The sequence below is a fragment of the Pezoporus wallicus genome, unplaced genomic scaffold (assembly GCF_028554395.1).
Source record: "Pezoporus wallicus isolate ANWC-B61680 ecotype Strahan unplaced genomic scaffold, APGP_CSIRO_Pwel_v1 contig_1181, whole genome shotgun sequence".
NCBI lineage: Eukaryota > Metazoa > Chordata > Aves > Psittaciformes > Psittacidae > Pezoporus > Pezoporus wallicus.
The window spans coordinates 4,473,435-4,492,147 of NW_026641428.1; the positions used below are offsets into that span (position 1 = coordinate 4,473,435).

The following is an 18,713-nucleotide window of genomic DNA, read 5'->3' on the forward strand; positions in this document are numbered from 1 at the left end:
GTCATAGGCATTAACTGTATAAACTGTTGTACGTGACTTCTCTAGTCACACAAAGACAATTAATTTAGGCATCGTAACCCTGTAAATCCATCATTGGGTTATCTGTTTCTGAGAACAATAAAAATACCTGTCAAGAAGGAAATATATGAGTTGCAAATGTCATATTGTGCACATTGTTTAGAGTCAATTCCTGCACCTACTGTCAGACACCACAAGACACCACCAGAGAACTGCTGCATCTTTCAAACCCTTTCACGAAGCGTAGTTCTGTATGAAGTGTCATTGCATCAAGGACCTTGTATCTTCTCCCAGCCTAGAATCTTGTATGTTCATAGTGTGGTTCAAATAATTTTCAGGTGTTTGCATAAAAACACACAAATATATGCAACCGCTCAGTGTTAACATTTTAATTATATGTTAGTTGATACTGTACCCTAAGTAGGCTAATGTACTGGTGACCTGTAGAACACATGAAAAACTGTGAAAATAATAAATGCTGTTAGAATTTCTTACTTCCTATGATCTGAAGTGTTCACACTTTGGTGTTCAGCTGTCAGGTGGCCTTCAGGGTGTGCTGGCCTTCAGGGTGTACTGGTCTTCTCTTTCCGTCTCGTCCATGATGTGTAACAGCAGAGAGGAGGATACCAAGTGGTTTAGGCCATTTTAGCTAATCCCTGAGTCTGGAAGCCATTTTCTGAGCCTATAAAATACCATGTGTTAAGACTGCTGACTCAGGAAGAAGATGGATGGATATATTCTCCCAAAATCATCCAATGAGCAGATGCATATTCTTCTGGAATGTTTAGATGCTAGTTTGCTGTTCTAGCTTGAATATCAGTGTCACCTACAGAAAATCTCTCTACACAGCAGCAATTATTTAAGGTTATTTCTAAAGCCAGGAGGAGACTTTTGGTCAGTGTATTACATAGAGCTGTACCCTGTGTTTCATGATAATTCATATGAAATCAATACAGTGAGCTCAGATGCACTGTTGAATTATGCCACATCAACTGAGCTTGGGCAATTTGCTGAGTTTTATGCATTTGAAACAAGCCACGTATGCTCATAGTGTCTGTTAGTCTTTAGATGTGGTCACTCATTTATATGTCTTAGCTCTTAGAAATTCAGTCACTGCTTCACACAGGTGCACATTGCTGTCAGGCATTGTGAGATGCATTTTAGTAATCTAGGGAATAAATTATTACACTGAGCCTTTGCTGATCTTTCCTTTCAGAAGGAAATTGAGGGAGTTGACCCTTAAAGTATTTTGTGGTCTTGGTGCTAAGCATTAAATAACAGTTAGAAGCCATAATAGCTGAAATTGATCATGTGGTGAGCTGTGCACTTAACTTTGGTTTTGTGTGTTCAGTGCATTGTCATCAGTGGGGAAAGTGGTGCTGGAAAGACAGAAAGTGCCCATCTGATCGTCCAACATTTGACCTTCTTGGGAAAGGTATTTCTTTGCCAATCATATAAAACTATGAACAAATCCTTCCAACACTACCTCCAGTTTCCACTTTATTTATTCTTTAATACTTAAAGATGTTCGTGTGAGTTGTCCCACTTGAATTAGGGACAGAGTGATCATGTATGTGAGAGTATTGAATTAAGATACTAGAGAATGACCCACACCAAACCATTCAGTATTTTTTTAAAGAGAAGGTGCCTGATCCTGAGTGTTCAGTGCCTGTAGTTACTTACAATATTTATCAAATATACCATGTTCATTTATACAGTAAAAAATGACAGATCTTGCTATGGCATAACATTTAAATGTTATGAGTAATGCTGTTTTTGCAAAATGACCGGAAAATCAAATGTGTAAAGTTAACTTTAAGTAGGTGTGTTTAGTTTTAATGGTTTCAGTGCTCTGACTGTATGATACCTCAGAAGCAGAACAATTGCAGAGAAAGAAAAATCTGGGGTTTCCTACCTGTGTGAGACTTTGTCATCAATTTGTTGGTCTTGTTGTTTTGTAAGTACAAAGGTTAATGCAGTATCTAAGTCCATACAAGCATGAGAAAGGGATGCTATGCTTCTGAAGCAGGAATTGGTTTATGGTTAAACAGTATATTCTTTTCATGATCCTTCTGATCTGTATCTATTCTGTCAAGGCCAATAACCGTGCTTTGCGTGAGAAAATTCTTCAGGTAAATCCTCTGGTTGAAGCATTTGGAAATGCCTGCACTGCCATCAATGACAACTCAAGTCGCTTTGGAAAATATCTGGAAATGATGTTTACACCCACAGGAGCTCTAATGGGGGCAAAGATTTCTGAGTATCTACTTGAAAAATCAAGGGTCATAAAACAGGCTGTGTAGGTATATTAATTGTCTGTCCTTTCACATTTATGTAATGTTTTTATTCTTTTTAATTGTCAAAAATCTTTCTTTTAAATACTACTGTGTCTTCTGCTAAAGTAGTGAGCCTTTGTACAGTGCTATGATGACAAGAATTATCAGTTTCTTTTGGAGTGGAAGCTAGAGTGGCTCCATTCTTTGGAGAAATTTTGTAGTTGGTTGGGTTGTCTGTGTTTCACAGCTGCTCATCCTACAACATTAAAGCAAGTGGGAGATTTGCTACGTATTTCAGTGAGCTCATGATGAGAACATCTACTTTTACCTTGTACAAGATGCCACAAGAATAAACGCATGTGCTTTAAATGGATGATTTTTTTTATATAGGGGAGAGAAAAACTTCCATATCTTTTATTATATTTATGCTGGCCTTTATCATCAGAAGAAGCTTTCTGAATATAGACTTCCTGATAAAAAGCCTCCTAGGTAACTATCACTCACTTGTTTTAACTGCTTGTTGTAATTAGCTATTGATCAGCTCTTGTTTTCAGTATGATGCCTTAAAATCTCTCTTAATCCCTTAAGGATTTTTTTAATCCTCCCAAGTGAAGAGGATGGACAATAAGGCATTGCATTATTTGTATGTGTTTGAGAACTTGAACTATTTAAAGAGGAGGAGAAAGAATCAAGCTTATTATCATGTGGATGTTCTGTTATACTTTCATGTCAGGAAAATTGCCTTATGATTTCTTACATTAATGCTTCACTAAGAACCCAGAATATGCTTTGGAGATCTGTTTTTTAATTGGTATTTGTACTTGGGGTTCATCTGATCTGTATGAGTGAGGGGATGTGTGTGAAATTTTGGTAACACTATAATAGATACTAAGAATAAGCAAAAGTTAGTGCAACAGAAACAAAAACTTCTTATAAATTAGTACTAAAGTAAATAATTGGAAGATACTGAAATATATGCTCTTTCCAGTTACTGAGGGACTTGCTTTGAAGTCACTGGAGATTGTACCGGTGTATGTGCTAGTATGGTGCTTTCTTTCTCCCTCTCTATTTAGATATATCGATAATGAAACTGGAAAAGTAATGCATGATATAGTTACTAAAGATTCCTATGGAAGACAATTTGAAGCAATTCAGCATTGCTTTAGGATTATAGGATTCACTGATGAGGTAAGAGATCCAGTTGCTAAACTATTATTGACCTTCTTTATGAAAATCATCCCCAGTGCTGCCTGTGCACAGAGTGCTGGTTGGTTTTGTGGGTATGCGTCTGTGCCACAGGATCTCTTGTGACAGAAGTAAACTGTGGAAGCATAACCACACACTTGGAAGCCAAGACCAGTCTGAGGTCTTGGTACTCAGGCGCGTCTATCCACAATCCTCTGTCACATGGTTTTCTCTGTCAATAGGAGCTTATAGAACTTGGTCTCAGAGCAAGATACACGCTTTAATAGCCATTCCAGTGCCCATGTTTTACTTTAATAGCCTAAATATGTTCTGTATATCTAATTGGATTCCTTAAAAGTGCTTCTTGTCATCCTTTGCAGGAAGTGTACTCAGTGTACAGAATTCTGACTGGAATCCTAAATACTGGAAATATTGAGTTTGCTGCCATTTCTTCACAACACCAAACAGATAAAAGTGAAGTTCCCAACCCAGAAGCCTTAGATAATGGTAAATGCATTTTAACATTGTCAGTTCTGTAAATGCAATATGATTGTATTTGTGAGAATGTCTAACTCATGGTAATAGTTGGACAATGCTAGTGATTTCCATTGCATAATCACAGTCCTGTATCTTTTTCCCCACTGTCTTTTAGCTGCTGCACTGCTAAGTATTGGGTCAGAAGAACTTCAAGAGGCCCTAACCTCCCACTGTGTTGTAACACGAGGGGAGACTATTATCCGAACAAACACTGTGGACAAAGCAGCTGATGTGCGAGATGCCATGTCTAAAGCACTTTATGGCCGCCTCTTCAGCTGGATCGTAAATCGTATTAATACGCTGCTTCAGCCAGATAAAAATATATGGCAAGTTACACATCACTGAATTGTGTATTTAGTGTGCATATGTGTTCCTCCTTTTGTATATTTTTGATTTTGCAGAAAGTGTGCTGTGTTTATTTTGGCTGAGGCTTCAAAATGGCTTTTATGCTGTGATACTGAATTCTGTTATCAGGACATTAACCCCAACAGATTCAAAGAGCTGAGGGGAATTATGCACTGACGTCGGTAGAAATTGGGTGGTTGAGTGCTGTACAATTCTTTAGAGACATGTTTCTGATGTAGTGAACATTAAAATCATACCAAAGGCTGGTAAATATCTGGAATATACTGCAGAACTTTAGTATGTATTCACAGTCCTTACAATCCTTCTGCTTTTGTAAGCTGGTAATAAATAGAAATCTCAGATTATTATTGTGCTGCTACTTGAGATGTGATTTTCTTTTTAATTTTTCATAATTACAGAAACATTCACCTTGTGCATCCTTATGATTTCATTGCCAGGTACTGATCTGGCTGCTATGGTCTTTTCAGGCAGCTGTAGAGATTTTTAGAAACAAGAGAACCCCTTAGGTGATGTGAAAATCCTCTGATCTGAGATCTGTACTTGGCTGTACTCCCTATATTGTATAGACATGTTCTCATCCATACTTGCAGTTCTGATGGTGACTGGTACGAGTCTGCTTGAGCTACTGCATGGGCTTTCAACAGTTCACCTTCTAGTGGCAGCAGACTCAGTAATTACCCTACTGGCTGAGTATAGAAAAAACATGCTATTGAAGCTTGACGCCTTTTGTACACCTGTAGGAGCAGACAATATCTTTATTTGGGATCTGCCTGTTGAAACCACTTGTTTTAATATAGCTGCTGTCTCTTAGTACGTACCTATGATTCACCTGCCTTATTCGTGGAAATTTGAAAGAAGCAAGTGAAAAACAAAACTGTTAACAATGCTGAAAAATTGCACAAGTTGTCTTAAGCTCAAACACTTTTTCTTCTCTCTTTTTGCATCAGACAGATTGAATCAATTATGCAGTCTTGGTTGCCATATTTATTGTAACTTGGTGCTGCCCATGATGAACTTTGTTTGTATTTTCACATGCAGCAATACTGAAAATGGGATGAATATTGGGATACTAGACATATTTGGATTTGAGAACTTCGCAAGAAATTCCTTTGAACAGCTGTGCATAAATATCGCTAATGAACAGATTCAGTTTTATTTCAATCAACATATCTTTGCACTTGAGCAGGTAAATTCAACTGATGCAGTCTAGTTGAATCAGCTATCCTGAAAGACAGAACATAATCTATACATCATAATCTATAAAATGGGTATGTGATTTTATACACAGATCAGATAACAACATCTTTCAGTTGGAGTTCTGTAAATAATGTTATTGGGGCATATAGAGTATTGCTGAGCATCATAAATGATCTAATGATGATGTTGCTTTTACTGGTTCAGTATTGAAACTGTGCTGGTGACTTTGTAGATGGAATATCAGAGTGAGGGCATTGATGCTACTACAGTAGAGTATGAGGACAACCGTCCACTTCTAGATATGTTCCTCCAGAAACCCATGGGTCTCCTGTCTCTACTAGATGAAGAAAGTCGATTTCCTCAAGCAACAGACCTAACTTTAGTTGGTATGTGCAAACAAAAATTATGGGAAATAATAAATGTATTTTGATAGGGCAGAATGGACAACTAGCTTAGTTGTCCTTCTAAGGCTATGCCATTTCATTTGGTACATATTTGTCGTTGTGCTTCATTATTTTCCTCTGCTCATGTGTTTTCTGTTCTTTTCATATTGCTAAAGTTTTATGATATATCAGGTTTCTAGGTCTTGTTGTCTTTCCATTGTTATAAAGAAATAACCTGTGTCTTGTCCCTGTATGAGACCAGCATCAACCAGCATTTATCTCAATTTACTGAAAGGAAGGCTGAGACATTGTAGAATCTAGTGTCTAGGACCACCCTGTGAGCAGCATTAGTGTTGAGAGTAAAATTTAGATCTTCCAGGCTTCTAGGCCCATGTTTATCCAATTAGAAAATACTGCTTCGCTCCAGATTATCTCATCATAAATAGAAAGTGTGTGTTATTTCTGGTGTGCCATCTGGCTGAATATCCCCCTTCCTTCGTGCATATTTTACATGTATTTTAACAAATCTTGGTGCAAACTTTAAAACATGGAGATCATGCCATGTTCAAAACAGTTGCCCTGCTTTTTATTTTCTAAAGCTACATTTTTCCCTGCTGTTTGAAACACAGTTGCAGTTCCTTCAATGGAATGTGTAGCAGAAACTCAAACTGCTAGAGAAAAATAACAGCTGGCTGTTATACTGCATGATATATGTACAAGATTTTTCACTTCTGCTAGGCTAAGTTGAAACTTGAATTTAAGTCACAGAATGAATGCTGTGGTTTCCTTCCAGTCCTTTTTTTTTGTGTACTAAAGCTGTGTGCTTCCATGTTGGTCCTATAAATCAGTTAGTACTGAATATTGAACTTACACTTTCACAGAGGCACTTGCCTTGGTCCAGTGCCGATCAGTCATACTGCTGATCTATACACAGCCCAGCAGGATCCCTCAAGGAGACAGTAAAGTGGGAAATTTCTGCTCTCTCCAGATGTGCCAGGCAGTAATTAATTCTGCCACCCTCCTCCCACCTCCTGAAATTCCAAAGTTAGTTCTTCTAGCTTTAGGTACAAGCTTGATTAAATGTTAATAGAAAGAAAAAAACTAATAAAAAATATGAATGGACTCCAACATTAGAAAAAACATGTTGATAATATTCTCTGACCTACACAAAAAGACAGAATTTTATCAATTGATTTTGGCCTGAGGTCTCTAGTTGCTAGTTCAGATAAAGAAATATAACAACAAGTTTTACTGTATCAGCACTAATTTAATTTCAGACTATTAAAGAGCATACAAAATGTCACAGGGTATAAAAGACATTTTTCTTAAAAAGTGGTGGGTTTTTTTCTGTCAGCTCTTTAGTCATAGGAGCTAGTTTCCTAGTCATAGGAAAGAGAAGTTTCCAAGTCATAGGAAAGGGAAGGCCTCTTTAAAAGAGGTTTTAGTTAAAAACCTCTTTTTCTGTAGAAGTCCAAAGGTAAATGAGAGATGGTCCCAGCAGGAAGACATTAACATATACTTAAAACATGATGCTCAAAGTCAAATGAATGGGGGAAGGAAGACAGGGAAAATACAAATAATGGGCATTTAAGCAAGCAAGATGTATGCACGATTTTGAATTAATATAGTTGAAATAAACCTACCCCAAGTCCTATTTAAGCAAATTCATAGCAAAATATGACCAGTGGTTGCACTTTCTCATTGGCCCCTCTATTTGATAGATTTCCATGCATGAAACTATCCACAAGCAGTGGGATTTGAAAGATGGTCTTACTGGACTAGTTTAGGATGAGTTGTTCCATTCAAAAGAGGCAGTTTGGAAGAAAGCACAGAGAAGCTGGCACACAGCTATTTCTGAGCAATCTGATAATATATGTGTTCATAGTGGTTCTGGCTTCTTGAGCAGCAAATTGTCCCTAGTTAGCATGAAGATTTTACTTAGTCACTCTAAGTTACTTATAGCAATCTCTTCCCAATGTCTAGATAAATTTGAAGGCAATTTACGATGCAAATACTTTTGGAGACCAAAAGGAGTAGAATTGTCATTTGGTATTCAGCACTATGCTGGAAAGGTAAGGCCACATGATTTTTATTCAGTGCAAATAACTGGTATGGGAATTACTTGTTTTATACAAAGTTTCTTGTTTAGAATTTTTTTTTCCAAAAATTTGAGAGTCAAAATAATAAAGTTTACAGAAATGTAGATTCTACAATAAAATTTTCATGTGTAGTGCTCTATTTTGGAACCTGTCCTTAGGGTTCTTTCACAAATTGTGTAGACAATAACCACCTTCTATTCTGTAAGAAATCTGGCACCAGAAACATCATTACTACAATCATTTCAAAGGACCAATTCTCTGGAGCCAAAACAGGCCACATGACTGTTAACATCATGTTAATGCCAGTAGTTCTGTGTGTGAGTGCATAGAAGTATACGCACAAAATGCAATGTAAACCAGCATCTGCAATAGAACTTAAAATCCTCTAGAGAGCATTGGAAAAGACTGGAGCTAGCAAGCACAGATGTTTTCTTGTACTCTGTAGCTCCTAACTTCTTTTTAGCAGTTCACGTATTATTTTATATGGGGAATAATGGGCCAGTTGTTTTACATAACATGAGCTTTGCTTGTGATTACAGTTCCAAGTCTTTGTGAGCAAAACTGAAATAGCCATGTTTTATATAGTTATCAAGGAAGTCCCATCTCTGGCTCATAAAACTCCAGAATTTTAATATATGTTCTAGTAAACTTTGTCCAGCTTTCTAGCTTGTTAAGAATAACTAAAATTTCACACAGGTTTAGGAAGTTCTTTGTAACCAAATGGCCAAGTCATAAAAACACTGCTGGCCAGTTCTGTATTGCAGGAGGACATTCAGTTTCTGTGTAAACTAGTTGACTCCAGTGCAGTTGGGCTAGAGAGGAATATTGCTAGTTTCTTATTTCACACATAAATTGTCAATTTAAGCTTTCATGAAGTATCTCTGTTATATTGCATCATGCATACCATAGTTACCTGTGACAAAGCATAATGCAACATGATTTAAGCCACTTAACCCAATTTGATGTGGAGTGGAATGCCATGAATATAGGTGCCGTTTATAGATATTTTCCATTCTGAAGACACTACTGTAGCTGTACACTTTGCAGATAATTCATTGACATGCCAGAGCCAAATTAATTGGTCTACTTGATCATCCTCTCTGTTCACATTTTAAAGAATATAGGGGTTTTTTGGCAACTTCTCTGATTCTCTTTCCCATGCTAGGTATTATATGATGCCAGTGCATTCCTTGAGAAGAACAGAGACACACTTCCTGCTGACATAGTGGTGGTCTTGCGAACTTCAGAGAACAAACTTCTTCAGCAGCTGTTCTCTAGCCCATTAACAAAGACAGGTATTTTCTGCACAGCTTTGCTAACGTTGCAACATGTTCGGCTACCTACTCCTCCAAAATTGTAATTGTTTCTAGACAGTTTTGGGGTTTTTTTTAATTCTTTTTCAGCTCTGCTGTTTAAAGTTTCCTGGATAGCTAAAATGTTAATTACCATATTTTATTATTTTTTTAAACATGTGGGCATGAACTCTTCTAAAAAACACAGAAAGATTCATCCCTCACTCCAGAGAAAGGGCAAGAACTCATTCTCAGAGCAGGATGAGAATATAGGAGTTTCTTAGTTCTTAGTCTATTAATGAGATCAATTCTCAGTTGATAGATCGCACCGTGTCTTACAATTCATAAGTCCTCAATGTAGATCAAGTTATTTTGAAGTTAATAGCCATCTATTTAGAGGCATAGATGCAATAAATAAAGTTTCTTACAAATTATAAGAAACACATAGTAATCTGCTAGAATTAATTAATTCACTTGATTTAAAACTTGTTGATACTGACTTACATAAAAGTGCGTTGATCTATAGCTGGATAGAGCAGCAAGATGAATTTTGATTACTGCATGGATAGATGACAGAATACCATTAACCTGTACAAATGATCTGCAGTATACATGCAAACTCTCCTTATATGTAAAATATTTTTTTCAAAAAGAGCAAGAAAAAGATGTAATACTAAGGAATGATTTAATTATGATGGATTGTATTAGACTGCAAAATTCTTGTAATCTGATATGACATATGCAAATGATGTTGTATTTTTAGGTAGAAACAAGTGTACGTGCATTAGTTGCGTGAAAGCTTATTGTGCATAGGCTGTAGATGCAATTCTGTGCCTGTGCAGCAGCCCTATCTGGGATTTCTGCATCCTCAGTAGCCCAGTCATAGCCTCTGGTGGTGCATCTAGTCTCTCTTCAGATTTCTATGTAGAAAAAGAACATCTGGAAGAAGATGTATATTAGAGCCTTCTTTGCATGTGTAAAATTGATAGCACAGTATCTGTTTATATTCTACATAGGATAGATTCCTGTTAAGATATCTTTGTTCTTTTCCTGTAATTAGAAGGCTCTGGGTTACACCCCTTCAAATCATGCTTTTAGAGGTTCCTGAGAGGTGAGGAATCGATGAGAAATCTCCTTCTCCTTTCAGCTATGACAAGCTGAGATGGAGGCGAATATAGTTTAAGATGGAGTAGAACTGGTTTATGTCCAAGTGGGGAACAAAGAATCTTTCTGTCTACTTCTGACATTTGAGTCTGTTAAACTGGTAAAAGAGATTCTTTTACTCATGCTAGATGGTTCAAACAAAGCAAAAAATAAGCTCACATCTGGTCAAATGTGCCTCTGCATCCCTTTTTACTAGCCATTTTATGCCTTGGTGCTCATTGTGAGAATGAAACAGATAGGTGCTTTGTCCCATTTATCAGTCCAAATTGCTGTAAATATTACATGTTTGATCTTATTGCCATTTTTAAATCAGAATGCTGATGCTTTTGTGTAAAGTAATTTTCCTCTGGCTCTTTAGAGATATTTTCAGTGGCAGCAGCACTGAACTTGGGTATTTTGCCCAAGATGCATAAAAACTTCAGTAAGAAGATAGTTCTCATTGCAGTAATGTATAGTTAACCATGTTACCGGGTGTATTTCCACCTTTTTTTTTTTTTACATGAATTGTGTGCTTTCTGCCTCCTACTGTAGAACATTCACCTTTCCATGATGAGCGCGCAGCAAGTTCAGTGTTACATGTATTTCTGTCAAGTTGGTACAGGACATCCTGTTAAGAAATGATTGTGCATATGCTCCTGTGCATGATGTTATAAGAATAGCTTAAAACCCTTATGTCATTTTTATATTATGGAAAGTCTTTGTGATTTTACACTCTTTTTTTTCCGGCTATCTAATATAATTGGCACTCACAGCCTGTGTTGGGGCCTCTGTGTTCTCAAATCAGATTGTTGCCAGGTTTAGTTTTGGCAGCTTGCAAGATAAATGAAAGGTTTGGCTGAGAACAGAAGGCATTGCTGGCAATGCTGCTTCATCTCTGCTCAGTGAAGAAGGATAATGCTATTCTTTTAACTTTCTACAAAGAGGCTCTTGTAAACAACAGTGACTGTGTAAATGCTCCATCCTACTCTGTCCTTGCTTCTTAGCCTTCTTCTCTCCATTCAACATGTGTTTCATTCCTAAGGCAAACCAGAAAAAAATAGAGTACGGTTCATAATCTTGATCATTTTCTCAGTTTTTTGTAGATTAGTGACTGATACAAAAGTTAATAATTTACATGGAAGCCATATTGCATCTTTCCAGGTAACCCTGACTTGAAATGAGCCTTCTGCCAGAATCTCTGGTGTTTTGTTTGAAGATGAGTGACAACACATTCTCCCATCTGCTTGCAACTAGCGCTGGAATTTGCAGTGTAGGTGGTTTTTGCCAAGCAGCAGTTTCCAATATGTGTAATAGTCACTAGGTGGTGCTATTCCAGAAGCAAGAGGGAATTTGTGGCTGCTAACATGGGTCTGACAATTACTGAAAATGTAGTTCTTAAATACCAATAAGAACAAAAAGATGCCTTTCCCACCCTGAGAAGATCCTCTGTTTGAAGTATATTTATGTAACTGTCATGTCTTCGGCTGTCAAAAACTGAGCAGCAGCAAGAAAATAAATATTAAAAAGACCAAATTTCTTTACTAATTTAAGATCATGTTAATCCCTGCAATTTATCAAATATACTTATCCCCTCTTAACAAATGCTTCCATTTCACATTAGCAGACTGGAGTTTAGAGGGCCAGAAATTAACAGCAGGACATTAAATATACATTTGTAGTAGTAATGTATGTTTAAGAGTGTGCACAATTAGCGATACAAGGTGCCAGAACTTAAACATACTGTCAGTAATAGTGTTGTGTGTACAGCATGTTTTGTCATCTTTCAGTGGAAACTTTCATTCAGCACGTCTTGGAATCCACACTTTCTATGGGTCTTTATGAACATATTCTAGTTTAATCTACCACTTCTCCCAGCTGCTTCCATATTTGTCCAGAAAAAAAAACCAAAAGTTGCTGCCACCTCAGTTGAATGTGCATGTTCCCATTCAGAGATATTGTGTTCCTGGTTGCCTCTGGGTTTTGTTTATCAGCATCACAGAGAGAGTTTTATTAGCATCAGAGAGAAAGGGAATCATGTGACTTAGAAAATAGAGTCCCCTTGTAAGAGAAGTCTTTAACTGGAAAAATTAAGGAGAGCCTTGGGACATTCACTAGTGGTATCAGTGAGGTGGTCAGGCGATTTGACTCACTGTCCTGATATTCCAGGAATACAACCATGTAAGTGGTGGTGCCATTGGACTGCTTGGGCAAGCACCACTGGGGCTTTTCAATATTGCAGCTTCCTCTTTCGCTTTTCCTCTCTCTTACCTTATTTCCCCAGCTAACCAGATCATGCTGGTGGGACAGGGAGGTGTTTCAGACGGACTTCGTCTTCTCAGAAAAGCTGCAGCACAACATGATTCTCTACTCCTGAAACTCAATTTCTGCACACTTTTTTACCTTCTATCACTCAGACATGTAGAGCTTTTGTCAGGGCTGCTCTGCTGCACCTTGGGTCCTTACTGGAGAGAGTTGAGAGTTGCCACCTGCAGAGAGGGAAGGGGAAATCCTCCAAACTTCCCACCAGCAAAATAGAGATGCTGAAAAACGTCCTTGTCTTTGCTCTGAGGATCTGTATGGGCTGGGCTTGGCTGTGTAGATACACAAAGCGGAGTATCATTGCCACTACAGCAACATCATGTCTAATAATTTTGATAACATTGGGTATTCTTTGCAGATTCAGAGTCATATAGTATCAATAAAGTATCCATTGCTAATTAAACACTCCTTGTTCATGGTGCCTACGTATTTGAAGATAATCTGTCAAAGAGAATTAGGATGAAAGTTTTCACAATCTTCACTGAATAGTTAGGATAGTGATGTTTTAACCAGGGAATATTTTTCACCAAAATAGAAGGAAAATAGTTTGGTTTGTTTCTTTGTTTTTTAACCAAGTTAATTATAGTTAGCCTGCCTAAAGGTCACTTCCCCTCCTCAGTATTGATTTTTGGTCTGTGTTCTTTGTGCCTTTGAGTCTCCAGCCCTGCTTACAGCTTTTAGACAAAAAGTTATTATAAACATAAACGATGCATGTCTCATAAAAAAAAACAACACAACCAACTAATGGACTATGTACTGAGAGGGAATGTGAAAAAGTTTCAGGTTTTCTTTATCCACACTAAAGAACTCAGGAATTAGGACCTTTTGCAAAATCCCTGTAAAGAATTGTTTTTCACCACTGCTTGTTGACAAGAGTTTTATCTCAATATTAATTTGTCTCTAACTTTGATATTGACTTATTCGTTATGAAGAGTCAGAAACTGAAGGAAACAAATGGATGTTCTTGCATTTCAGTCCCTTGAACAAATACTACCGTGCATAGAGTGAAATCCTGGCCAGTTGAAATCATAGATACTTTGCCATTGTTTTCAGTGGAAGCATGATTTGAGCTTGTCATGTTTGTCACTGTGCATTCCTATTGAGCACAGCCCTTTCTCTAGTGATAAGTAGTGGGAGGTCTCTTGGTTTGACTTTTGCACTGAAGTAGAGCATGTTTTCATTTGGGTTTAGCAGACTTTTTTCTTTTAATTCCATACATCACAATAGAGAAAAACACTCAAATACATCTTAATTTCACTAATTTGTCCTACAGTAATACCTTTTTATAATGGTACTTTTGTGTTAGTGTTTTCACCTCTAAGAGATAACTGCAAACACTCTAAACCACATGAAACAGAAACAAAGCCATTGTAATTATAATTTCTCTACTTAAAGATGAATCAGAATTTATATTTTGTAAGAATTGGATCAAATTAATGGAAGCTGTATGTTTTCACTCAGGACACAGAGGCTTTCCTGCTTCTGACTGGTCCGTATGTTAAAAGCATATAAAAGTTAATCATTTTTGCTTTGCTGCCAGTGTGTTGTGTGCAAAGAGAGGCTTTAAACCCCAGCTGTGCAATGTAACAATTGTGAACTTTACTGAGTTGCAGATGTGGGACATCAGTAAACTAAGTTAAATGTAGCTTAACTGAGTTTGGGAGGTAGGGTGTTAGGTTACTTTTTATTTAGTGTTTCTATTGAGCATTTTACAGGTCAGTGTTTCTTTTTTCTTCATATTCTGAAGTTTTATGTCACAGGACAAATGCAGTACATAAATACAAGACTTGCTAGCAGCGGGATCCAAAATGCGGCCTAAACTAGCCCTAAAAATGGAACTCATGTAGAAACGGAGCCATCAATCAGATCAAAGTTAAGGTCTCAGTCCTGCAAAAGTTTTATATAAGCCATAATAATTATTTACTGTTGAGAATAACTCCCTGTAAACAAAGAGTGTCAGTGAATCTCTGGAATTGCACATGGCAGTAAGCACAACAGCTGAGAAGGGTCAAGTTAGATTTATCATGTTTATGTTTGGTAAAGGGTGTTGCCCAAGCAGAAGTCCACTGGTTTTAATATGAGACTTCACAGGTTACATTGTACTGAAAATGGGCAGAGGGCCTAGATTTTTTTCCTTTTTATTTTTTTACTCCAAGTGTTTGCAAATTGAATCCTAAAAAGTGTACAAGTGAGCAAGTGTAAGAACAGATCTTGATGAGCTAACTGATTTCATTCATCATAGGCCATTCTCAGTAGAATAAATCTTGAGAATATTTTTCTTTACCTTCAGAAGAGAGGAGGTAACTCTTTGATTTTTATGTTACTAGCCTAACTTCTCAATTCTATAATGGACATTATCTCACAGTAGTGAATAATAATCTTAACACTTCACTGTATACTAATTAAATTCAAAATGTGTTGATACTGAGGAAACAAAAGCTGTATTACATAGAAGATTTTACCAGTTTTAGTATTAACTAGTAGACTGTGGGATCTCACTGTGCAGCATATGCAGAATTTTAAATAGAGAAATATTCAGAGACCATTATACAGTAGTTGTTTTAATGAGTAACTTACTAGGCAGTTTTGACAGGCACTGTGTGCTGTAAGGTCAAACTGTGTCAAAGATGCATGGTACCTTATTGGAAGCATTCAGTAGCTTTCAAGATCAAATCCTAGAAGAGCAATTATTTTTAAATTTGCTGGTGAGTTTGCAGAGCAGATGAATTTGTTGAATATTCAGATAACTGTGCTGGTTTGAATATCCAGGATGGGTTTGGTGTGTCCTTTACAAAGAATGTGCTTATATTTCATATTCTTTCAAAATAATTGAATTAGGGGTTAATGTATCCAAGAGATTAATGTCGTTGGTGGAAAACAAACCTCTGAGTCTCTGCTGGATTTTCTGTATTTGTTACAGAGTATTCCATACTCAGAGAGTGATGTCTTTACTATGAGTTTGTACTTTTTTCTATTTTCTTTATTCACTCACCCTACAGCAAACTGTAAGGGTCTGTACTTCACTAAATCAGAATTATCTTTTCTCTTATTATTTGACTTTGTCTTGCTTATTCCAACCTGATCTGGCTTGACGTAGGAAAGCATATAACTGAATTGCCCGGACAGGAGGTCATAGTGTGTGTCAGAGACAGGAAATGCATTTGTGGGTGTTTGTATGAATGGGTATTTGTTTCATTAAGTGTGGAGATAAAAATGCAAGTAAGAACAATGTTTTGAATCACCACAAACATAGCTGATTGTTCTCTGCTGTGATAATATATGGAAGCACTGAGATCCAGAGGAGCAAACATTCAGCTGAGAAGGCTTTGAGACTTGATTAAATTAGTAGTCAGTATCATTACTGTTTAGATTTAAAAATCAGGGAGGCAGGTGACTTTCATGAAGTTCTGTAACTATGTTTCATGCTAAACTAAGACTTTTAAAAGACAGCTTTTCTCTTGAAGTGTCAAAACCTGGTTTTATCCTGTCTAGCTTAGGGTCTCAGCCCCTGAGAAGACTGATAGTCATAGCGAAGTCAGAAAAAATGTTCCTCCATTTTATTCCATGTCCTTTTGGTGAAATCATTATACCTGAATTTTTACCACTGAATTCATTAGGAATCTTCACTGACTTTAACAGAATTTTGATCAGACTGTTTATTTAGGCAGCAGGTCCTAAGTGTTGGAAAACATACCATAAAATGTGTTACACATTGCATGGAGAGGGAACATACTCTGTAAATACAAACAGTGGGCTGGAAATCACAGTTCTTGACTTCTCCTGGGTTTCCTGTTCATTCGCTGGTCTAGTAGAAAATTATTTTGGCCTCCAGTTGAACTGTTAGTGTTTGATGACAGTCCTGAGAATGTCAGAGAAAAGATTCTCAGGTGTGAGCTACCAGAATGCGTGCTGTTGCTTCATATCGGTGAAGGAACATAGATAAAATACTGAAATGACTATCATGTTCTTAATAATCAGACTTTTACTTTTCTAGGTAAAGCATTTGTGATTGGGTATGTTCAGGGAATCTTACCTAACATGCAAGAGAAAGGATGTCAATTACACAAAACAGTGAGGGAGACCAGAGCTGGATCAGCTTGTGTGGTAACTGTATTTTCAGCCTGTGTATGTTTTTAGATATATTCTTCTAAATACCTCTGAAAGAAGAAATAAACTTCTTGTCTCTCTGAAATAGAAGTAATTAGAATAAGGGAGTTTTGGCTAATGCTGAAACTTAATGGAGAGCTCCTCAACAATGAAGTCTTCAGAGTAAATACGCCTCTGTAGTTTTCTTCTAATCTCAGTTACAAATGTGGTACAGGAACCAGGGCAATCTGCTGGGGCAACAGAAAACCTTGTGTTGATGGTGAGGTATTTTGCCATAAACACAGACTGAGGTGTTCTGTACTGTCTGCTGTTCCTCAGAAATTTTAAGGTTTGTTGCCCAGAGCTGATTACATGCAACGGCATCAAATCATACACAACCAACGATATGGATGGAAATTGAAAGATATGGCTCATGTCTTCTGTCAGTATATAAACTATAAAAAGCTGAACTACAGCAGCTGCAAGACTGACCAGATCAGGCTGTGGCCAGCCTGTCAGTCAGTCTCCAGATAGTTAGGCTACAGACTTGACTAAAGAAAATTCTGGGCACCAAGCAATAGAAGACTCTAGAATTGTTTATACTATATCCTCTAACTGCTCTTTCTAAGCAATTTTTCTATTTCTTTCTTTTGTTTTCTCTTTTGTCTAGATGCATCTTTGGATAGTTAGCTCTTAGCTGTACTTAGTGTGCTGCTCCCCCTCTGCCACCCTCTTTTCCAGAACCATGTGTCTCTCCCTTGTCCGCTGCCCGGGAACCCGTCTATCACATGATCAGGCTACAGCATATGTGCTTTGCCTGCTCTCTGTAAGTTTGGTCATGTCATGGGACTATGATGTTCTGAGAATCATATAAGGTTTGCTTGTCTATCCTATGATCATCTATGTGCCTGTGATATTTCAGTAAATGTCTGCATTTCAGTGAACACGCTCCCAGCAGAGTCAATGCTACACGTCTGAGTTTATTGAGCATCTTGCTTAAGGTAGCCATTAATACTCATGGTTGTGCTTTAAAAATATTTTGGGCTCTACCACAAGATAATTATATGTCATAATCTGTGCTTCTTTAGTAGGTGAGAGTAAACACTAAGACTTTTTTTGCTGAGATCATATATTTACATCTTGGAATATAGTAGGCAGTTTGACTTCCATTTCATCTCAGCTGCTGTCAGTGTCTTTCTTCCCTTGAATTCTACAAGAAGTCTACTAACCTACTGTGTTAAAACATAGCAGCGATGGTGCTTACAAGCAGTTTTATTTGTTGCTGTAAACATCATGCTGTGTTTCCCAGTGTGGCTTACTAAATATGGGAAGTGACCACTGAAGTGTCTGCAGTGTATGCAGTAGAAGGCATAGCAGCACCGAATTTACTCTCAGGTTCTCCAATCCCAGTTTAGCAATGTAAAGCTTTTAAGTATCTGTAAATATGATCTCTGTGATACCATGCTAGTAAGACTAAAGAAACCTTTAGTCTAATTGAGACTCAGGATCAGAATTTCTCAGTTCATTATGGCATATATTTGTAACTTAAAATAATCTGGGCCAAAAAGTGCATCTTTTTTGCTCCTGTAGCAGTTATATATAATTAGGTTATTCCCAACTGAGCCTCACTAAGTTTTCATGATTATCAGATTCTGTTTTGTAATATGGATCAGATTTTGCAAATACTATTTATTATTTTTATTTGCTTATTCCAAATAGGAAGTGATTCTCTTTTCAGAATAAGCAGCAGTGGAAGTGTGTCTGTATTGATAATTGTATTCTAAAGACAGTATTTTTATAAACAGATTCTTG

General features: G+C 37.2%; 1 protein-coding gene across 1 annotated transcript in view; it reads left to right on the top strand.

Annotated features, from left to right (window-relative positions):
• Nucleotides 1-18,713, top strand: part of MYO3B (myosin IIIB) — a 206,582-nt gene that overhangs the window by 105,293 nt on the left and 82,576 nt on the right. The window contains exons 15-24 of the mRNA XM_057423759.1: nucleotides 1,370-1,453; nucleotides 2,115-2,317; nucleotides 2,685-2,783; nucleotides 3,368-3,482; nucleotides 3,860-3,986; nucleotides 4,132-4,342; nucleotides 5,421-5,568; nucleotides 5,812-5,965; nucleotides 7,946-8,034; nucleotides 9,227-9,356. Of these exons, the coding sequence (XP_057279742.1) occupies nucleotides 1,370-1,453; nucleotides 2,115-2,317; nucleotides 2,685-2,783; nucleotides 3,368-3,482; nucleotides 3,860-3,986; nucleotides 4,132-4,342; nucleotides 5,421-5,568; nucleotides 5,812-5,965; nucleotides 7,946-8,034; nucleotides 9,227-9,356 (1,360 nt within the window). The remainder of the gene's footprint in view (nucleotides 1-1,369; nucleotides 1,454-2,114; nucleotides 2,318-2,684; nucleotides 2,784-3,367; nucleotides 3,483-3,859; nucleotides 3,987-4,131; nucleotides 4,343-5,420; nucleotides 5,569-5,811; nucleotides 5,966-7,945; nucleotides 8,035-9,226; nucleotides 9,357-18,713) is intronic.